The following is a 23,576-nucleotide window of genomic DNA, read 5'->3' as shown; positions in this document are numbered from 1 at the left end:
GCCAAACAAAATTTGTCTTTTTTTAATCTACAACTAGTTTACCTAAGCCCATTCAAAAACAGGCTATAGGTAAGTGATACCGCCGCATATAAGTGTGCGTGCACGCCCACCTGTCCGCTAGACACGTGCACACTCCCACCCGGCTCCCTGGCCCCGTCTTCCTGTCCCAACTGCTGTCCGTGCTGAGCACATGCGCAGTAGCAAAAAAGCACGGACCCAAGGACGCAGGGACAGTTAGGTTTTATTAGGTAGGATAGCGCTTTTTATTTTTAAAGAGAACCCGAGGTGGGTTTGAAGAATATTATCTGCATACAGAGGCTGGATCTGCCTATACAGCCCAGCTTCTGTTGCTATCCCAAACCCCCCTAAGGTCCCCCTGCACTCTGCAATCCCTCATAAATCACAGCCACGCTGCTGACAAACAGCTTGTCAGAGCTGGCTGTGTTTATCTCTATAGTGTCAGTCTGCTGCTCTCCCCGCCTCCTGCAGAACTCCAGTCCCCGCCTGCATCCCTTCCCTCCTCGCTGATTAGAGGGAAGGGAGGGGGGCAGGGACCGGAGCTATGCAGGAGGCGGGGGAGCAGCTGAGACTGACACTACAGATGTAAACACAGCCTCACAGCACGGCTGTGATTTATGAGGGATTGCAGAGTGCAGGGGGACCTTAGTGGGGTTTGGGATAGCAACAGAGGCTGGGCTGTATAGGCAGATCCAGCCTCTGTATGCAGATAACATTCTTTAAACACACCTCGGGTTCTCTTTAAACTGTAATTGGTAAAACTTAGAAATAATGTGTTTTGTTTTTTTCCTATTAAAATGCACAGAAAACAAAATTGTTTGCGGGAAAAAATGCCATACAATAAAAGCCTAGTTCGTCTTGAAAAAAACAATATATATTTCATTTAGGTGTCAAAAGTAGCGATAACGTTATTAATGATTAAATAGGGGCATAGCTAAAATGTCAAAACTGTTGTGGTCCATAAGGGGGCAACAAGGTCTGGAAGTGGTTACAGGAGTACTGTAGTGCGCACCCCCCTCCCAAAAAAAAAAGGTTTAACTTATCTGGGGCTTCTACCGGGCCCCCGCAGACGTCCTGTGCCTGCGCTGGTACTCAATGATCCTCCGGTCCCCCGCAGACGTCCTGTGCCTGCGCTGGTACTCAATGATCCTCCGGGCCCCCGCAGACGTCCTGTGCCTGCGCTGGTACTCAATGATCCTCCGGGCCCCCGCAGACGTCCTGTGCCTGCGCTGGTACTCAATGATCCTCCGGTCCCCCGCAGACGTCCTGTGCCTGCGCCGGTACTCAATGATCCTCCGGTCCCCCGCAGACGTCCTGTGCCTGCGCTGGTACTCAATGATCCTCCGGTCCCCCGCAGACGTCCTGTGCCTGCGCTGGTACTCAATGATCCTCCGGTCCCCCGCAGACGTCCTGTGCCTGCGCTGGTACTCAATGATCCTCCGGGCCCCCGCAGACGTCCTGTGCCTGCGCTGGTACTTAATGATCCTCCGGTCCCCCGCAGACGTCCTGTGCCTGCGCTGGTACTCAATGATCCTCCGGGCCCCCGCAGACGTCCTGTGCCCGCGCTGGTACTCAATGATCCTCCGGTCCCCCGCAGACGTCCTGTGCCTGCGCTGGTACTCAATAATCCTCCGGTCCCCCGCAGACGTCCTGTGCCTGCGCTGGTACTCAATGATCCTCCGGTCCCCCGCAGACGTCCTGTGCCTGCGCTGGTACTCAATGATCCTCCGGTCCCCCGCAGACGTCCTGTGCCTGCGCTGGTACTCAATGATCCTCCGGGCCCCCGCAGACGTCCTGTGCCTGCGCTGGTACTCAATGATCCTCCGGGCCCCCGCAGACGTCCTGTGCCTGCGCTGGTACTCAATGATCCTCCGGTCCCCCGCAGACGTCCTGTGCCTGCGCTGGTACTCAATGATCCTCCGGTCCCCCGCAGACGTCCTGTGCCTGCGCTGGTACTCAATGATCCTCCAGTCCCCCGCAGACGTCCTGTGCCTGCGCTGGTACTCAATGATCCTCCGGTCCCCCGCAGACGTCCTGTGCCTGCGCTGGTACTCAATGATCCTCCGGTCCCCCGCAGACGTCCTGTGCCTGCGCTGGTACTCAATGATCCTCCGGTCCCCCGCAGACGTCCTGTGCCTGCGCTGGTACTCAATGATCCTCCGGTCCCCCGCAGACGTCCTGTGCCTGCGCTGGTACTCAATGATCCTCCGGTCCCCCGCAGACGTCCTGTGCCTGCGCTGGTACTCAATGATCCTCCGGGCCCCCGCAGACGTCCTGTGCCTGCGCTGGTACTCAATGATCCTCCGGTCCCCCGCAGACGTCCTGTGCCTGCGCTGGTACTCAATGATCCTCCGGGCCCCCGCAGACGTCCTGTGCCTGCGCTGGTACTCAATGGTCCTCCGGTCCCCCGCAGACGTCCTGTGCCTGCGCTGGTACTCAATGGTCCTCCGGGCCCCCGCAGACGTCCTGTGCCTGCGCTGGTACTCAATGATCCTCCGGTCCCCCGCAGACGTCCTGTGCCTGCGCTGGTACTCAATGATCCTCCGGTCCCCCGCAGACGTCCTGTGCCTGCGCTGGTACTCAATGATCCTCCGGTCCCCCGCAGACGTCCTGTGCCTGCGCTGGTACTCAATGATCCTCCGGGCCCCCGCAGACGTCCTGTGCCTGCGCTGGTACTCAATGATCCTCCGGGCCCCCGCAGACGTCCTGTGCCTGCGCTGGTACTCAATGATCCTCCGGTCCCCCGCAGACGTCCTGTGCCTGCGCTGGTACTCAATGATCCTCCGGTCCCCCGCAGACGTCCTGTGCCTGCGCTGGTACTCAATGATCCTCCGGTCCCCCGCAGACGTCCTGTGCCTGCGCTGGTACTCAATGATCCTCCGGGCCCCCGCAGACGTCCTGTGCCTGCGCTGGTACTCAATGATCCTCCGGTCCCCCGCAGACGTCCTGTGCCTGCGCTGGTACTCAATGATCCTCCGGTCCCCCGCAGACGTCCTGTGCCTGCGCTGGTACTCAATGATCCTCCGGTCCCCCGCAGACGTCCTGTGCCTGCGCTGGTACTCAATAATCCTCCGGTCCCCCGCAGACGTCCTGTGCCTGCACTGGTACTCAATGATCCTCCGGTCCCCCGCAGACGTCCTGTGCCACTCAATGATCCTCCGGTCCCCCGCAGACGTCCTGTGCCTGCGCTGGTACTCAATGATCCTCCGGGCCCCCGCAGACGTCCTGTGCCTGCGCTGGTACTCAATGATCCTCCGGGCCCCCGCAGACGTCCTGTGCCTGCGCTGGTACTCAATGATCCTCCGGGCCCCCGCAGACGTCCTGTGCCTGCGCTGGTACTCAATGATCCTCCGGTCCCCCGCAGACGTCCTGTGCCTGCGCTGGTACTCAATGATCCTCCGGTCCCCCGCAGACGTCCTGTGCCTGCGCTGGTACTCAATGATCCTCCGGTCCCCCGCAGACGTCCTGTGCCTGCGCTGGTACTCAATGATCCTCCGGTCCCCCGCAGACGTCCTGTGCCTGCGCTGGTACTCAATGATCCTCCGGGCCCCCGCAGACGTCCTGTGCCTGCGCTGGTACTCAATGATCCTCCGGTCCCCCGCAGACGTCCTGTGCCTGCGCTGGTACTCAATGATCCTCCGGTCCCCCGCAGACGTCCTGTGCCTGCGCTGGTACTCAATGATCCTCCGGGCCCCCGCAGACGTCCTGTGCCTGCGCTGGTACTCAATGATCCTCCGGGCCCCCGCAGACGTCCTGTGCCTGCGCTGGTACTCAATGATCCTCCGGTCCCCCGCAGACGTCCTGTGCCTGCGCTGGTACTCAATGATCCTCCGGTCCCCCGCAGACTTCCTGTGCCTGCGCTGGTACTCAATGATCCTCCGGTCCCCCGCAGACGTCCTGTGCCTGCGCTGGTACTCAATGATCCTCCGGGCCCCCGCAGACGTCCTGTGCCTGCGCTGGTACTCAATGATCCTCCGGGCCCCCGCAGACGTCCTGTGCCTGCGCTGGTACTCAATGATCCTCCGGTCCCCCGCAGACGTCCTGTGCCTGCGCTGGTACTCAATGATCCTCCGGTCCCCCGCAGACGTCCTGTGCCTGCGCTGGTACTCAATGATCCTCCGGTCCCCCGCAGACGTCCTGTGCCTGCGCTGGTACTCAATGATCCTCCGGTCCCCCGCAGACGTCCTGTGCCTGCGCTGGTACTCAATGATCCTCCGGTCCCCCGCAGACGTCCTGTGCCTGCGCTGGTACTCAATGATCCTCCGGTCCCCCGCAGACGTCCTGTGCCTGCGCTGGTACTCAATGATCCTCCGGTCCCCCGCAGACGTCCTGTGCCTGCGCTGGTACTCAATGATCCTCCGGGCCCCCGCAGACGTCCTGTGCCTGCGCTGGTACTCAATGATCCTCCGGTCCCCCGCAGACGTCCTGTGCCTGCGCTGGTACTCAATGATCCTCCGGTCCCCCGCAGACGTCCTGTGCCTGCGCTGGTACTCAATGATCCTCCGGTCCCCCGCAGACGTCCTGTGCCTGCGCTGGTACTCAATAATCCTCCGGTCCCCCGCAGACGTCCTGTGCCTGCACTGGTACTCAATGATCCTCCGGTCCCCCGCAGACGTCCTGTGCCACTCAATGATCCTCCGGTCCCCCGCAGACGTCCTGTGCCTGCGCTGGTACTCAATGATCCTCCGGGCCCCCGCAGACGTCCTGTGCCTGCGCTGGTACTCAATGATCCTCCGGGCCCCCGCAGACGTCCTGTGCCTGCGCTGGTACTCAATGATCCTCCGGTCCCCCGCAGACGTCCTGTGCCTGCGCTGGTACTCAATGATCCTCCGGGCCCCCGCAGACGTCCTGTGCCTGCGCTGGTACTCAATGGTCCTCCGGTCCCCCGCAGACGTCCTGTGCCTGCGCTGGTACTCAATGGTCCTCCGGGCCCCCGCAGACGTCCTGTGCCTGCGCTGGTACTCAATGATCCTCCGGTCCCCCGCAGACGTCCTGTGCCTGCGCTGGTACTCAATGATCCTCCGGTCCCCCGCAGACGTCCTGTGCCTGCGCTGGTACTCAATGATCCTCCGGTCCCCCGCAGACGTCCTGTGCCTGCGCTGGTACTCAATGATCCTCCGGGCCCCCGCAGACGTCCTGTGCCTGCGCTGGTACTCAATGATCCTCCGGTCCCCCGCAGACGTCCTGTGCCTGCGCTGGTACTCAATGATCCTCCGGTCCCCCGCAGACGTCCTGTGCCTGCGCTGGTACTCAATGATCCTCCGGTCCCCAGCAGACGTCCTGTGCCTGCGCTGGTACTCAATGATCCTCCGGTCCCCCGCAGACGTCCTGTGCCTGCGCTGGTACTCAATGATCCTCCGGGCCCCCGCAGACGTCCTGTGCCTGCGCTGGTACTCAATGATCCTCCGTGCCCCCGCAGACGTCCTGTGCCTGCGCTGGTACTCAATGATCCTCCGGTCCCCCGCAGACGTCCTGTGCCTGCGCTGGTACTCAATGATCCTCCGGTCCCCCGCAGACGTCCTGTGCCTGCGCTGGTACTCAATGATCCTCCGGTCCCCCGCAGACGTCCTGTGCCTGCGCTGGTACTCAATGATCCTCCGGTCCCCCGCAGACGTCCTGTGCCTGCGCTGGTACTCAATGATCCTCCGGGCCCCCGCAGACGTCCTGTGCCTGCGCTGGTACTCAATGATCCTCCGGTCCCCCGCAGACGTCCTGTGCCTGCGCTGGTACTCAATGATCCTCCGGTCCCCCGCAGACGTCCTGTGCCTGCGCTGGTACTCAATGATCCTCCGGTCCCCAGCAGACGTCCTGTGCCTGCGCTGGTACTCAATGATCCTCCGGTCCCCCGCAGACGTCCTGTGCCTGCGCTGGTACTCAATGATCCTCCGGTCCCCCGATGACGTCCTGTGCCTGCGCTGGTACTCAATGATCCTCCGGGCCCCCGCAGACGTCCTGTGCCTGCGCTGGTACTCAATGATCCTCCGGTCCCCCGCAGACGTCCTGTGCCTGCGCTGGTACTCAATGATCCTCCGGTCCCCCGCAGACGTCCTGTGCCTGTGCTGGTACTCAATGATCCTCCGGTCCCCCGCAGACGTCCTGTGCCTGCGCTGGTACTCAATGATCCTCCGGTCCCCCGCAGACGTCCTGTGCCTGCGCTGGTACTCAATGATCCTCCGGGCCCCCGCAGACGTCCTGTGCCTGCGCTGGTACTCAATGATCCTCCGGTCCCCCGCAGACGTCCTGTGCCTGCGCTGGTACTCAATGATCCTCCGGTTCCCCCGCAGACGTCCTGTGCCTGCGCTGGTACTCAATGATCCTCCGGTCCCCCGCAGACGTCCTGTGCCTGCGCTGGTACTCAATGATCCTCCGGTTCCCCCGCAGACGTCCTGTGCCTGCGCTGGTACTCAATGATCCTCCGGTCCCCAGCAGACGTCCTGTGCCTGCGCTGGTACTCAATGATCCTCCGGTCCCCCGCAGACGTCCTGTGCCTGCGCTGGTACTCAATGATCCTCCGGTCCCCCGATGACGTCCTGTGCCTGCGCTGGTACTCAATGATCCTCCGGTCCCCCGCAGACGTCCTGTGCCTGCGCTGGTACTCAATGATCCTCCGGTCCCCCGATGACGTCCTGTGCCTGCGCTGGTACTCAATGATCCTCCGGGCCCCCGCAGACGTCCTGTGCCTGCGCTGGTACTCAATGTTCCTCCGGTCCCCAGCAGACGTCCTGTGCCCGCGCTGGTACTCAATGATCCTCCGGTCCCCCGCAGACGTCCTGTGCCTGCGCTGGTACTCAATGTTCCTCCGGTCCCCAGCAGACGTCCTGTGCCCGCGCCCCTATACATACAATTTGTGATCTTGAGTTTATGTACAAACAATGAAAGAATGGCTAGACATGAAAAAGTATGGATAATTAAGTTACTTATGGCAGATATCAAATCTAGTTTCCAGTGATTTAGATTAGGCAAATCTGTACATAGGGGAAGGTTACTCCATACACAATAAGCATAATGGCCTCGCCTTGGCACCACGAGACTCATTATGCAGATGGTAATTGATCAGGTTGCCCGACCTGCGTTAAACCGGATTGCGTGTGAATGATAAGTGGTGTTAAAGGCCTCCACCCATTCCCATCCAGGAAAAGTTGTTCCAGTTTAAATACGGTGACCTCTTCCACACACCTCACAGACCAGTTTTGTCTCTGTTTAAACTGTGCTCTTTGCTATCCTCTAAGGCAGGGGAGTCTAAACTTTTTAGGCCAAGGGCCATACCGCTATTCTTGAGAGTGCTAGGGGGCTGAACTAGCTAAATTAAAGGAGTAGTGAAGCCCCCCCCCCCCCCCCAAAAAAAACAAATAGTTTAACTTGCCTGCAAATTCTACCAGTCCCCCGCAGACGTCCTGTGCCCGCACCACAGTTGCAATTGGAATGGAAAGCTCATTTTTTGCAATATGAAGTTACGTGCAAACATAAACAAATAAGAAGTACGTTTTTTCCAGAGTAAAATGAGCCATAAATTACTTTTCTCCTATGTTGCTGTCACTTACAGCAGGTTCTAGAAATCTGACAGAAGAGACAGGTTTTGGACCAGTCTATCTCTTCATAGGGGGTTCTCAGGGATTTATTTATTTTCAAAAGCACTTAGTGAATGGCAGTTGCTCTGTCTAACTGCCAAATAACTGTGTAGTGAGCAGGGAAGCTGGCCAGCATCATTGTTTAAATACTTTTTAAGGAATATCTTTACAAAGAATAAAAGACTTGCTGAAAATCCCCCATGAAGAGATGGACTAGTCCAAAACTTGTCGCTTCTGTCAGATTTCTAGTACCTGCTGTAAGTGGCAGCAACGTAGGAGAAAAGTCATTTATGGCTCATTTTACTCTGGGGAAAAGAAAATTACTTCTTATTTGTATGTGTTTGCACATATTTTACATTTTACAGTTTTTCGCCATAGTGCCCCTTTAAAAAAGTGACTTGTGTAGTACTGATAGGTTATATGAATCTTCGTACGTAGATATGATATACGAATGAATCTCACTTTACTCTTTCCCCTGCCTCATTTTTCCTGCCGTTGTGTTTTTGTGTTTGTTATTGTCTAGTAAGAAACTTACGTATTGAAACGAGCACATCCAAAGAACCTACGAACTTTGAGCGCTGCGTTGAACGAGGTAAGTGAGGATTTGTGAACATTGGCCACAATTCACTAAACTTATCTCCTGAGTTTATAATGATTCTGATTACTGTTTTTACTGTTATCACCATGGTGATAAGTCATTTAGTATTTACTAAGTGAAATTACTTCAGGCAAACCTTAAAATAAGGATTCTGTCCTTAAAGGGAAGGTTCAGGGACGATCAAAAAAAAAAAAAAAAAAATCCACATCCACTTACCTGGGGCTTCCTCCAGCCCGTGGCAGGCAGGAGGTGCTCTCGGCGCCACTCCGCAGGCTCCCGGTGGTCTCTGGTGGCGCGCCCGACCTGGCCAGGCCGGGCCTCTTCTGCGCTCCAATCTGCGTCTCACTGGTGCGCGCTGACATCATCGGACGTCCTCCGGGTTGTACTGCGCAGGCTCAGAACTACTGAGCCTGCGCAGTACAGCCCGGAGGACGTCCGATGACCATACATTAGAAGATTATGGGCAGATTCGGCAAAGAGACAAATGTATCTCTTATCGAATCTTGATTAGAGATAAATTTGTCTCTTCGACGTAGCTGTCCATATACTGCAGGCCTATTCCTGTCCGATTTCAGCATGAAATCTTAATGCTAGGTACACACTATGGGCTTGGTTCACAAAAGTGTTAGCACGCCTGTGAAAAGGCCCTTAGCACGCCTAAACAGCTTTAGGTCGCGCTAAATAAACGCGCGCAAAGTTTAGCGCGTGGAACAACGCACTGGGTGCGCCTATAAAGTCGCACCAGGTGCGCCCGAAACGTCACACCGTGCGAAGTTTTGGGCACACCTGGTTTCGGCGCACCCGGTGCGACTTTGCGCGCGTTAAGTAAAAGTTGTGAGTGTGCTAACTACTTAGCACTGTATTGTGCACGCCCAAAGCTTTTAGGCGTACTAACCAAGTTAGCACGCTTTTGTGAATTGAGCCCTATGAGATTTTTCTAACAGATTTACTGTCAGATCGATTATTTCCAACATGTCTGATCTGATTGCCGATCGATTTCCAGGAAATCAGATCGGACATGTTGGAAATAGTCGATCTGACATGAAATCTGCCAGAAAATCTCATAGTGTTTACCCAGCATAAGGGAATCGGCTGAGCCCGCCGCGTCTGCCCCGCTGCTGCCCCCTAATGTATAAATGTGTGTCCCCCCATGTGTGCATTTATACATTACCTGTCCTGTGTCAGCCTCTGTGTCGGTGACCTCCAGGTGACCTCTGTACAAGCCACTGGCGCATAGTGAATGACGTTAGACGCTTTGCGCCAGTGGCGTGTACAGAGGCTACCTGGAGGTTACGGACAATATCGGCCTCCGTACCGCAGCACACCCGATGCACCAACTTCAGCCCGACATATTGCACCAGGCGCAATCAATTTCGGCCCGAAATTGTGGTGGATCTGCCGCCAAAGTCGCCTGATGTGTGGGCCCTTTTAGTCTTATACTAGTGACCAGCATGGGACTTCTGTTTAAATTGATTGCATTGCCAACTGCCATGAGCACCATAGTGACTCCGTATCCCAAGCAAGGGTTGCCAGCCTGCAGTGCCAGCTCATACTTTGTCTTTGGAAAGAATCTCATCCAAAGGTTATTGTCATTTCTAGGGAGACAGAGAGTACATAATAATAAGCACACCGTGTTCCCAGCAGGCGGATGTTTTCCTGACCTGCCCGTATTTGCCCGCCGTGCGTTGTCAGAGTGTCAGATCTGGCTGGGCCGTCTAGCTGGACCTGCCTGAATTACTGGGCTGGCTGGTCGCAGTGACTAATCCGCTGGCACATTAAACATTTCACGTGTTGACTTAATTTTACTGGTGTTCTTCTGAACGGCAAACGTTGGAAAACATCAGCGATGCTGCAAACCTGGGCTACATTCATGAAGAACTGTCTGCTATTAGGTGGAAGAGCTTGCAGTCTATTCCGGGGTCATATCATGTCATAGTCAGGGTTACTGAAAGGGTAGACCATGGAGAATTTTAAAGCAAACATGAACTGAATTTTATAAGTTAAAGTAAACATACACAGATCATACTTACCTCCCGTGTAGTCTGCTCATCAATCTCTTTCTTCTCTCCTGCGTCCTGTTTGTCCACTGTGATCAGTAGAATTCTCCACCCTCCATTTTGAAAATGGTCGCTACCCCATAACAGCCTTCTGGTCAGCACAGTGTTAAACTGTAATAATGCCCACTTGAGCCATAGGGAGACATGGACATTACCTTGCTCATCAGTTGACCTTTCAGTTATAACTGACAGCAACTGATATATAACTGACAGCTACTGATATATTTCAGTTCTGACAAAATATTGTCCATACCTTCCAACTTCTTGAGATGGGAAAGAGGGACACTTAAAGAGGAACTCCAGTGAAAATAATGTAATAAAAAAAAGTGCTTCATTTTTACAATAATTATGTATAAATGATTTAGTCAGTGTTTGCCCATTGTAAAATCTTTTAAATACCTGATTTACATTCTGACATTTATTACATGGTGACATTTTTACTGCTGGCAGGTGATGTATCTGCTGCATGCTTTTTGGCAGTTGTAAACAGCTATTCCCCACAATGCAGCAAGGTTCACAGACCGGAAACTGCCAAGAGTACGTACTCAGAGTTTCTTGTGGGAGGGGTTTCACCACAATATCAGCCATACAGCGCCCCCTGATGGTCTGTTTGTGAAAAGGAATAGATTTCTCATGTAAAAGGGAGTATCGGCTACTGATTGGGATAAAGTTTAATTCTTGGTCGGAGTTTCTCTTTAAGACATTCCCCCAACACACCTCTAGTCATGAATACCATAAAGATTTAATAAGAAAACTGTGTTTTAGAACTCAAACTACACTGGTCCTTTCTATCCTTTTCGTTCATATTAACATCAATCAAACACGTTTTTCAGTAAAGAAATACATATATTTACATAGAAAGAGGGACAAAGCCCTGAAGGCGGGACAAATGAGGAGGAAAGAGGGACAAGGCTCCCAAAGAGGGACTGTCCCTCCAAAAGAGGGACAGTTGGGAGCAATGGCTTGTCAGAACTGGAAGGAATAGTAGTGAGAAGGAAATGGTGAACTTCTGAGAGGAACTGACAGCCAGGTAAGTATGTAACATTCATTTGGAGGCACATCATGTGTTTATTTTCAGTAATTTTACTCAGTTACAGTTCCCTTTTTAAGAATGTTTCTGGAGCTGGCTTGGATATCCAGTTCAGCAGAAGCACAGAAAGGTTACATTCATGCGTACGAGAGGAATCAGCGCTGGAGACTTGGGCACAGGATTCAGCCTGTATGGCTTATCCTGCTCCTGCATACATTCCCATTGATTTTAAATACTATTCCCCCTCCAGGCCGCCATGGATAGTGGGGGAATGAAATAATTCGGCTTCCAGCGATTGCTGGAGGCTGAATTATTGTGATTTTTTATAAGTAACTTCAGCTCCTTCTTCTGACGGCGCTGAAGTTACTCACTGCTGCGCCCAAGTCTCCTGCGCTGGAATGGCAGTGTCCGACATTAAAGTGGTCTGAAACTCCGACATAACATTAATAAAAATGTGTTTTCCTACTTTTTATTACTCAGTTATCATATTTGCTTTTGTGCGCACGTAATATTGTCTACAAATTACAAGTTTCCAAAGTGTAGTTTATTGTACCCTGAAAGGTGCCATTGCATTTTATTCAAATTGTTTTTTATTATATGTGAACATCATCTAATGAGCTTTTCTGAACTGTGTGTGTGTTTCTGAAGCACAGAGAGCTCCCTTCCACTTGTTACACTGTGTTTACACACATTGTAACAAGATTGGAATGTAAGCAAAGATACTGTTATCTACGGTTTGGATGCAGATTGAAGCTGAATTGCAGTACAAAGTGCTTTGTTTAACCCTTTCAGTGATGTTCTGTTAAAATAAATTCTGGGATAGTAGCTTTCAAGCTGTGAGGAATCTTTTAGAGCAAAGTAGAAATGCTGACTTTCAGACCACTTTAACAGTTCATGATCAGCACCAAGAATGGCTGCTGTTTCTGCGTTTTTGGACTTTCAGACTGCGACGTTGGTGCAATGGTAGTGCCTCATCTGTATCTGTATCACATGGTGATTTCAAGGGAGTAATTACAATTGTATGCACAAGAGACTGCCCAAAGAGGCTGGATAGTGTACTGGATAAGGGCTCTGCCTCTGACACAGGAGACCTGGGTTCGATCTTGGCTCTTCCTGCTCAGTAAGCCATTCGGTGAGGAGACCTTGGGCAAGACTCCCTAACACTACTACTGCCTATAGAGCGCGTCCAAGTGGCTGCAGCTTTGGCGCTCTGATCACAGCCGATATCCTTCTTGGCCTGGACTCAATAAGATGCTGATGCCGCTGCTGAGGAATGTTGGCTCACGCTGACATAATGGCCGCTCTAACTTGGGTCAGATTGGATGGTGACGCTTCCAAGCTTTGAAGTGATCTTTCAACGTTGTCCCACAAATACTCAATAGCACTAAGGTCAGGTCAAGGAAGCAGATTAAACTCTGATTGATGTCCCTCAAACCAATTTGAGACTGACTGAGCATGGTGGCAAAGTCCAACAACAGGCTTCTTTTCCTATTTTTCTTTGATACCAAAGGCACTCTTGATGGTCTCCTGCTGCTAAAGCCCATCCTTTGCAAAGTCCATCTTGTTGTGCATTGGGATATGCTTCGTGAATTGAACTGTAATTTGTCGTGTTCTTGTCCTTCTGTTGCATGCTACTCGCCTGTCACCTCTCTCGTTCACCAGCCTTTTTTCAACCAGAATATTCCTTATCACTTAAAGTTTTTTTCCTCTACTGCCAACTGTTGGGCAACAAAATCCTAAAAAACGAATTCGCACGCGGATGCAAATTTTACCGCACATTCGCGGGCGTTTTCGCCTATGTTAATGAGTATGCGAATTTAACCATGTCAGTGCCTGTGTGCTTTTACCTTGATTTTATGTGAAAACGCCCACAAATTCACGGTAAAATTCGCATACGAAAATGCATGCAAATTTCCTATTAAATACATTGTATGCGAATCTGAGGGCTCCGCCATGCAGATTTTTTCTGCACAGAAAAATGCTCAAAAATCCTGACAAGTGAAAACAGTCCTATCTACTTGTATTGTCTATGCGAATCTGCATGCAAGAAACGCATGCAGATTCGCTATAGTGGAAATGGACCCTAAGAGTTGACGTTTCAGATATGCACCAGCTCTTCTTGCTCGATGATCATCCCTCACTTAAATCTTTCGTCTTAAACATTTTGACATTAAGCTCCCTGGTGGGAAGCCCGACTCAGTGTCGGGCTAGCTGCCGCAGGGGATCGCATGGCCCCGGGAGGATTTTTTTTTTATAAAATGTGTTCAGTAGTCTTCAACTAGCACTTGGCTAGCTAGCTGTGCCCCCCCAAGTGCCTCTGCTCTCCCCCCGATCCCCACCGCAATACATACCGCCCCGGGATCCCGCGATGGCGCAGCCTCCCGATCAGCACCCGGCTTCGCTATGGGGAGGATCGGGACTGCGCATGACGCCGATGACATCATGTCCGATCGTCGCCATAGCGACGACTGAAGCTAATTGGGAAGCTGCGGCTCTCCCGGGATCGCGGACGGGTGAGTGTTGCCGGCGGCGATCGGGGGGAGCAGATAGGTGCCGGGGGACTTGGGGGCCACAGGTAGCTAGCCTAGTGCTAGCTACAAGGTTTAAAACAACTTCTATTCTAAATATCCCTCCTGCGAACGCAGCCTCATAAACTGCGTACCGCCTGGGAGGTTAACTTCTGTGATCACGACATCTTCCGAAGCTAAGCATTTCTTATATAAGCAACCCTGTGTCGTTACTTCACTCTGTCACTGCTGGACTGGTTTACCCTAATATAAGGAGTGTCTTGTCTCAAATGTTTTTGTGTTTTTAGTGTAAAATATTAAGCAGTGAGTTCTTGTGTGCTGGTATTCTTTCTTCAATAACTTCTGTGTCCCGATTGTAGAGTTGGAACATGTGGAAGGACACTTCCAGAATGAAGAAATTAGTGTAAGTATGAATTCTTTAAAAGTACACCTGACACTTCTTTTAAATATGGATGTCCCTGTAGTGTTTACTACTAACCGCTGGCTCCTGGCCACACACCTGCACTATCGTATTTACTTTGTAACATGAACATAAAAATACAAAATGGAGTGTGAGGGGCCAAAACCGTATCTCAAAAATCAATAGGTACAGAGTACCCAGCATGGTGAACCAGAACTCCTAGGAGTGTGTAAGGGGCTACAATGGACCTAAAAGCCCTCTTACTATAATACTATGGAAAACCAAAAGTTTGTTTTCTTAAAACAAAGTATTTGCAATAATTCAGGTTGGAGTGAGCTCTGAGATGCGGAGGCCACAATAGCAGCATAGGGGGCGATATTATGGCTGGGAACGCGAAGAATCACTCGCGTTCCCATGCCTGTCGGCCGGTGACGGCGAACCCGAAAGTGTTCGCCGGCGTGTCCTGGAGCATCGGAGCGGGGCTGCGAGGGCACCGATCGGCTGCAGGGGGCTGAGGGAAGCCCCAGGTGAGTAAATCTCATTTTTTCCCTAGACTTAAGGATCACTTTAATAAGCTGACACATCATTGCATTCCAGCGGATCTGGAGGTGTGGCTAGCTCACAGGGACGACAATGGATAATTTGCATATTTCAGCAGTGATGCCTTGTGGGAGACATCTCGGAGCTCACTCCAACCTGAATTATCACAAACTCAAACGTTTTTGATGACAATTCTATCTAAAACTCTTCACTGGGAAGGTGTTACTTCCCCTGGTTTTATCGTTTTAACTACTTACTGCATTTTGTGCAGTATATTCATGGCCTGGCAAAACTTCACTTGAAGTACCAGGGCCGTGAATATAAATCTTCAGCGGAGGGCAGCCGCCGCGTGCTCCCGTCCTCACCCGTTAGCGGAGAGATTAATGAATGGGAACATAGTTCCCATTCATTAATTTCCCATTCATTAATCTAAGTCCCCTATTCAATGAATGCCGGCATCTATGAGACACCTGCATTCATTGTATCTTCCTGTTGTTACAGTGCCACCCACTACTTAAAGAGACACTGAAGCGGAAAAAAGAATATGATATTGTGAATTGGTTGTGTACTATGAATAATTACTAGAAGATTAGCAGCAAAGAAAATATTCTCATATTTTTATTTTCAGGTATATAGTGTTTTTTCTAACATTGCATCATTCTATAATATGTGCAGATTACACAACACTCAGCATTCAAAATGAGTCTTTCAGAGCAGTCTGTGAACTAATGACCTCTCCTCTGGCAGAGAAAAAGTAAATAGTCCAGGAACAGTTGAGATAATAAAAGTCAGAAAACAGCCCTCTCCATGACTTTGAAAGTCGTACAGCTTAATGGCTTTTTTGCATAGAGATAACAACTGGAGTTTCTTAACTCTTCCTGTACTGGAAACAATTGGACTGATGTATCTGATCTTGATGTTTTATTTCTTAGCTGTACTACACATACAAATCATAATATCATAATTTTTTTTTCGCTTCAGTGTATCAGAAATAATGACTGATAATGACTTGTGGCCAAATAGTGAATTACACCAAATCCACTTTTATTTAATAAAAATCCCAACACTGACTTCTATAATTATAATATAATAAAGTATTTCCCTCCCACACCCAAACTTTTTTTTTTTTTTGTATAGGAATTTTTTTTTTTTAATTTATGGGCTTGTAATTAGTGATGGACGCAAAACTGAAAAAAATGCACCTTTATTTCCAAATAAAATATTGGCGCCATACATTCTACTAGGGAAATTTTTTAAACGTTGCAATAACCAGGACAAATGGGCAAATAAAATGTGTGGCTTTTATCCACATTAGAGTTTTATTTTAACTTTATAATGCCCAAAAACTGAGATATGGAATTTTTTTCAATTTTTTTCTTAATACTTCTCTTAAAATAAGTATAGAATAAAATAGTTCTTAGCATAATGTTCCTCCCAAAGAAAGCCTAATTAGTGGCGGAAAAAATCAATATATAGATCAAGTCGTTGTGATTATGTTATTGGCAAAAGAATGGGAGGAGCGCTGACAGGTGAAAATTGCTCTGGTCCTAAAGGGGTAAAAACCCCTCAGTGGTCAAGTGGTTAAAGATATGTACATATATATTTTATCCTTTTGGCGCCTCTGTATCCTGTTGTATACATCACTAGGCTTAGAGGGCTGGTAAGTTTAAAGGACAACTGAAGTGAAAGTTATATGGTGGCTGCCATGTTTATTTTCCTTTTAAACAATACCAGTTGCCTGGCAGCCCTGCTGGTCTTTTTGGCTGCAGTAGTGTAAGAATAACGCCAGAAACAAGCATGCAGCTAATCTTGACAGATCTGACAATAATGTCAGAAACACCTGATTTGCTGCAAGCTTGTTCAGGGGCTGTGGCTAATAGTATTAGAGGCAGAGAATCAGCAGGACAGCCAGGCAACTGGTATTGCTTAAAATGAAATAAATATGGCAGCCTCCATATCACTCTCGCTACAGTTGTCCTTTTAACAGAGTTTTATGTGGATGGGAAGAGGTCCACTTTAGTGTTATATAAATATATTTCTTGTGTGTTTGTCCCCTTAGCTCCCTGGAGTGCAAGCCACACATTTGCGCTTTGTGATCCTGTCGGGGTATGATCACTTTGTAGCAGTGCGCGGCGTGTCAGCAGAAATCGCCTGATAAGCTGCATCGCTGTAGAGGACGGTCTGCGTCTGGCACATCGGCCTGTTGTAATTATGTAAATGATCCCCTCTGTACCCAGCCAATACCGGCTGCAGATTCTGTGGATTATGAGAAAATGTATAAATATTTATACAATTTTTTTTTAAAGATTTTTATTATTTTTTTTTCAATAAAAGTATCTTATGGATTGGTGTTTGTATTTAAAGAGAATCTTTTAATTTATCTTTAAAATGAACATATAAAGTGAGAGACATATGGAGGCTTCCATATTTAATTCCTTTAGGCTAATTTCACACCAGGACGTTGCGTTAGAGGGGGCGTTAAGGTCGCATAACGTCCCCCTAACGGAACGCCTGGTGGTGCTAGATCTGGACGTCAGAGTGAGCCGCGTTGTGCAGCTCACTCTGGCGTCAGTGATGCGCACTCTTGTGCGCATGCGGCATCACGTGGTCCCGCCGGCCAATCGCCGCACAGAGCGGCTGCTCCAGGAAGTAAACACTGCACGTCATAACGTGCAGTGCATATTAATTAGCCATGTGCCTGGCCGCTCTCCGCTCCTCCCCAACATTTCTGAGCATGTGCAAGCAGTCTAACGCGGCTCAGCCGGGTCCAAAGTACTGCATGCAGTACGTTGTCTTGTGACGCAGCGTTACAATGTAACGCAACGTCCGCACTGTGAACAGCCCCATTGATTTTTCATTACTGTGCGGTGGGCTGCGTTACAGGCTGCTCTAACGTGCGCCTGTAACGTCCCACTGTGAAACCAGCCTTAAACAATACTAATGTTAATAATACCCCCATAACTTCAGTTTCCAAAGCACGGTGCTTAGGGGTAATATTTGATTCTTCTCTCTCGTTTTTTCCCTCACATTCACTCCCTAACCAGCTCCTGTCATACCCAACTCAAACTCATATATCCCGTATTTGACCCTTTCTTACTCAGGACACTACATCCTCCCCCTCTAGTATTGGTAGCCAGATGACCCCTCCCCTCTTTCCTTCCAGTATAGGTAGCCAGATGACCCCTCCCCTCTTTCCTTCCAGTATAGGTAGTCAGATGACCCCTCCCTCTCTAGTATAGGTAGCCTGATGACTCCCTTAATCCCCCTTTCCCACTCCCCCTCTTTCAGTACAGCTCGCCTCCACACCACAGCAGCCATCAGTGTCACCCACTTTTCTGCTCGTCTCCAGTGCAGAAGCTTCTTCTTTTCCATCTCCAATGCTGCCCAAGTCCATAGCCGCCGGCCACAATGCCAACGTGTACAGAGAGCAAGGTGGCAGCTGCACAGGTGGCTAGCAGCAGAGTACCACGGTCAGGCGCTCATCTGATCTCCCTGCATTGCAGCATTTACAAGCTTGCAAATGCTGCACTAGTTCAGCCTGCTGCTTTGGGGTACTTCCTCCTGTGGTTCCCTAGGCTATGGCCTAGGAGGCCTTGGCCTAAATCCGGCCCTGGGACTACCAACTAACCGACTGGCACTGCTCCATTCTGTACTGAACTCAGCTGCTCATCTCATTCATCTTTCCTCCTGCTCTTCCTCTGCTGCCCATCTGTCAAGCTCTTTATTGGCTACAAATTAATCATAGGATCCAGTTCAAACTCTCAGGGCCCGTTCACACTAGGGCGCTTTGTGCTCACGCTTTACTAATCGCCGGCGATCAGCAAAGCGCTGCTGCACAAGTAATCCTATGGGATTACTCTCTCTGCAGCAATTGCGGCTCATTTGCTATTATCGCCGATCACAAACACGCTGCATGCAGCCTTTTCCCTGCGATTGCGTCAGATTCTCATTCACTAGAATGAGAATCGCAGTCGCCGGAAAAAAGCAATGCAAGAACGCAATCGCAATTTTGTTTACAAGTGTGAATGGGCCCTTAGCCCTAACCTACAAAGCTCTCCACAATCTCTCTCCCCTGTACATCTCCTCACTAATTTCCACATATCAACCCAATCGCAATCTCAGATCTGCACACGATCTTCTGTTGTCCTCTTCTAGAGTTACCTCCTCACATTCACGCTTACAAGATTTTACACGTGCTTCACCCCTCCTCTGAAATGCCCTCCCACAACACATCTGTCACTCGCCAACCTTTTGTTACCTTCAAACACTCAAAACTCACTTGTGCTCTAACGTAGGCATTCCCCCCTTTGACCTAAGGCCAAGTTGTAATTCTACTAGAGAACCTAAAACACACACTATCTCTAGATTGGAAGCTTGCAAGGGCAGAGCTCTCTCCCCCTTTTGTGTCTTGGAATCTGTTATACATTTTATTAATCCTATTGCATTTGTCACTGTAATTACCAAATCTGTATTTTGTCTCAGTGTCCATATTTGATGTATACCATTGTCTGTATCATTCTGTACCCCATGTTTTTTCTTACTTTGTACAGCGCCACGGAATATGTTGGTGGTTTATAAATTAATGATAATAAACAATACCAGTTACCTGGCAGTCCTGCTGATCTTACTGGTCAGTAGTGCCTGAATCACCCACTTGTAACAAGCTTGCAGCTAATCTTGTCAGATTTTTGCCAGAAACATCTGATCTGCTGCATGCTTGTTCAGGGTTTATGGCTAAATGTATTATAGACAGAGGATCAGCAGGACAGCCAGGCAATGTGCGTTTTTAATATAGAAATAAATAGGTCAGCCTCCATATGTCTCTTACCTCGGATTTCCCTTTAAAGAGACACTGAAGTGAAAAAAAATGATGATATAATGACTTGTTTGTGTAGTACGGATAATTACTAGAACATTAGTAGCAAAGAAAATATTCTCATATTTTTATTTTCAGTTATATAGTGTTTTTTATTACATTGCATCATTCTCTAATATGTGCAGTTTACACAACACTCAGCATTCTAAATGATTTTACAGAGCAGGCAAGTGAACTTTTGAACTGTCCTCTGCAGGAAAAAAAAAACAATACAGTTAGAGACACTTGAGATAATAAGCTTCAGAAGACAGAGCTCTCGTAGAGCACAGTGAAACTCTTTTGCATAGATAACAACTGGTGTTTCTTAACTCTTCCTGTACTGGAAACAATATGAGATTTATGTCTCTGCTCCTAATGCTTTATTTCTTAGCTTTACTACACAACCAATTCATTATATCAAAAAAAAATTTGCTTCAGTGTCTCTTTAAAGCAAGCCTGACAACCTAGTGTGCTTAGAGGGCGGCTTCCCGTCTGCTGTAGTTCTAAGGAGGGTCACATGATCAACCAGGCAGCTACTGCATACAGTGCAGAAATGGGTGGGGCCTTTTCAAAGCAGAAGCTGATTGAATAGACATTTTTAGAAATGGCATGATGGGCAGATTGCCCCTCTACAAGTATCTGGGCACTGGCTACTCATAATAAGATAAAAAGTACACCCACAGTATACAGAAAATATACACTGGGACAAAATACTAAGGTTAGAGAACCTAAAGGTGGCCGCACATGATACAATAAAGAATAAAATCATACAATTTTACTGCGATAAAAATGATCGGTTGTACAGAAAAATCGGAAAAAAAATTCTGACCAATTTTTATGAAAATTGAATGGTGTAGGGTAGATTGCCATTTTCCTAATGTATAGACCAAAGCAATTTTTTCAGAGTTTTCAAATTATTTTTTTTTCATAATTGGGGAGAAATTGAACACATTTGTGGTACATTGGTCAGTGATTTCAGTCAGAAAATCAGAAACATAGATCGTAATTCTTGAATTGAATAGAAATGTTAAACATTTTATGGTGTGTGCCCCTTTCCTGAGTCAGGAAATCCTGGACTGGATTAATAACAAAACCAAAAAAACCTTGTGCTGTTGAGTGGCAAAAGTTTGCAATCCTTAGTCCAGGGTCACACTTTGCAGAATCGCATACGTTTTCCAATATGTTCAATGGGGAAAACTCATGCGATTCTGCTAAGTGTGACCCTGGCCTTATTATTATTATTATTATTTATTTATTTATATAGCGCCAACATATTCCGCAACGCTTTACAAAGCACAATAAGATGACAAGGGGAACATAGATACAACTAACAAATGTACAGCAGAGTTCCAAGCAGCACAAATATTGTTACAAAACAGTAAACATTAGGAGGATGACCCTGCCCTTGCGAGCTTACACTCTAATGGGTAGTGGGGGACACACTAGGTAAGGGGGTGGAGGATGGATGAGGCAGTGACCCTTTGCCTCTGATTACATTGTGACAGATAAGTAAATAAGGGCTATAGAAAGTTATAAGCTTGTCTGAAAAGGTGTGTTTTAAGAGTGCGTTTGAAGATGTCCAGGTTTGGAGCATGACGTACAGGCTGTGGAAGAGAGTTCCAGATAAGGGGTGATGCTCGTGTAAAGTCCTGGATGCGAGCATGAGAGGAGGTGATCAGCTTAGAGGCCAGGAGAATTTCTTGGGAGGAGCGAAGGTGGCGGGAGGGACAATATCTTGATATTAGTGAGGAGATGTATGGAGGTCACAACTCATGGAGGGCTTTGTATGTTATTTGGGTGATATTAGAAAATAGTGGGGTGGATTATAGGTGCGTAGATATCCCTACAAAGTTTCCCCAGTGTCTCATCTATTGCGCGGTTCACAACCTGACACCAGTAGCTTTATTTACTGTTGGTGTCATGATGGGAATTGGGTATCTGTAGAGCAGTGGCTGGTTCCTGCAGCTACACTCAGAGATCAGCTTACTGCAGTATGAAAACCTTGCCCCGTTCCCAGGGTGTAGAGATGCAGGGGCTGCCTGTTAGCTGCACCCATGGGATTTAAAGAGAAACCGTAACCAAGAATTGAACTTCATCCCAATCAGTAGCTGATACCCACTTTCCCATGAGAAAATCTATTCATTTTCTCAAATAGATCATCAGGGGGGTCTGTATGGCTGATTTTGTGGTGAAACCCCTCCAACAGTGTGATGTCAGCGCCTCACAGCTCTGAGGTCCTGACATCACACTGTGGGAGCCTTGTTGCATTGTGGAAATTAACAGCTATTTCCAACTGCCAAAAATGCAAGCAGCATCTCCTTCCAGTGACATCACCTGCCAGCAGTAAAAATGTCACCATGTGATAAATGTCAGAATGTAAATCGGGGATAGGAATGATTTTACAATGGGCAAACACTGACTAAATCATTTATACTTAATTATTGTAAAAATGAAGCACTTTCAAGCACGAGGCAAGCGGCGGCTCCACAGGGTTTGAATCGATTTCATGCTGAAACCTGTGTGCAATGATGGGCGACATTAGATCTGTCTTTGATCAGCTTAGATCAGAGAGGGATCTATCTATTGGTCGATCTGGTGGCCATGTATTAAGGCTCATACACACATCAGACTATAGTCTTTGGAAAATGAAAGATCACAGACCAATCTTACCACCCTTCATGTAGTATGAGAGCCATACTCTACACAGTCTTTTCTATGGAGCTGAACTCCCCATCAGAAAAAAATCTTTGCAAGATGCTGCACACACAGATGCTGTACAGACACAAAAGATCAGTATCTGCAAAAGATCTGTTCCTGCCAAAAATCCAATCCTGCAAATTGCATTCATAGTCTATGAGATCTGCAGATCATCATACACACCTTGTTTAACTGACATTCATCTGCAGATCTGAAAATCTATCCTGGTGGATCTGATCTGCAGATGAATGTCTGTTAAACAAGGTGTGTATGATGATCTGAAGATCTCATAGACTATGAATGCATTTTGCAGGAATGGATCTTTTGCAGGAACAGATCTTTTGCAGATACTGATCTTTTGAATGTCTACAGCATCTTTGTGTACAGCATCTTCCAAAGATTGCTGTACACTGTGTAGGTATGGCTCTCATACGCCATGGAAGGGGGTAAAATTGGTCTGTGATCTTTCATTTTCCAAAGACTATGGTCTGATGTGTATATGAGCCTTTAGAGGCAGAGGATCAGCAGGATAGCCAGGCAATGTTAATTGTTCAAAAGGGCAGCACGGTGGCATAGTGGTTAGCGCTCTCGCCTTGCAGCACTGGGTCCCTGGTTCGAATCCCAGCCAGGTCAACATCTGCAAGGAGTTTGTATGTTCTCCCCGTGTCTGTGTGGGTTTCCTCTGGGCACTCTGGTTTCCTCCCACATTCTCAAAAACATACAGATAAGATCAGAAAATACATCCTGGTGGATCTGATCTGCAGATGATTGTCAGTTAAACAAGGTGTGTATGATGATCTGCAGATCTCATAGACTATGAATGCAATTTGCAGGAATGGATCTTTGGCAGGAACAGATCTTTTGCAGATACTGATCTTTTGTGTCTGTACAGCATCTGTGTGTGCAGCATCTTGCAAAGATTTTTTTCTGATGGGGAGCTCAGCTCAATAGAATAGACTGTGTAGAAATGCTCTCATACTACATGAAGGGTGGTAAGAGGTCTGTGATCTTTCATTTTCCAAAGACTATAGTCTGATGTGTGTATGCACCCATAGCCACAGCCCCTGAACAAGTATGCCAGATCGGACATTATTGTCAAATCAGATAAGATTAGCCGCATGCTTGTTTCAGGTGTGTGATTCAGACTCTACTGCAACCAAAGAGATCAGCAGGACTGACAAGCAACTGGTATGGTTTAAAAGGAAATAACTATGGCAGCCTACATATGTCTCTCAGCTCGGGTAATACATGTGACGTCATCACGCTGAACTCCATGTCAGACAAT

At 48.7% G+C, this 23,576-nt stretch overlaps 2 protein-coding genes across 3 annotated transcripts in view; both read left to right on the top strand.

The window, feature by feature from the left end:
• IFT25 (intraflagellar transport 25) overlaps nucleotides 1–17,033 on the top strand; it is a 39,537-nt gene extending 22,504 nt beyond the window's left edge. Inside the window, exons 3-5 of one of the 2 annotated variants that reach the window (XM_068238997.1) lie at nucleotides 8,110–8,178; nucleotides 14,159–14,202; nucleotides 16,799–17,033. In XM_068238997.1, the coding sequence (XP_068095098.1) occupies nucleotides 8,110–8,178; nucleotides 14,159–14,202; nucleotides 16,799–16,894 (209 nt within the window). In that variant the 3' untranslated portion in view covers nucleotides 16,895–17,033. The remainder of the gene's footprint in view (nucleotides 1–8,109; nucleotides 8,179–14,158; nucleotides 14,203–16,798) is intronic. The other variant, XM_068238998.1, reaches the window with a different exon arrangement.
• YIPF1 (Yip1 domain family member 1) overlaps nucleotides 1–23,576 on the top strand; it is a 118,921-nt gene that overhangs the window by 25,793 nt on the left and 69,552 nt on the right. The gene's annotated exons all lie outside the window — the stretch shown is intronic.

The sequence above is a fragment of the Hyperolius riggenbachi genome, chromosome 6 (genome assembly GCF_040937935.1).
Source record: "Hyperolius riggenbachi isolate aHypRig1 chromosome 6, aHypRig1.pri, whole genome shotgun sequence".
NCBI lineage: Eukaryota > Metazoa > Chordata > Amphibia > Anura > Hyperoliidae > Hyperolius > Hyperolius riggenbachi.
This window is presented reverse-complemented; position numbering and strand designations above follow the sequence as displayed.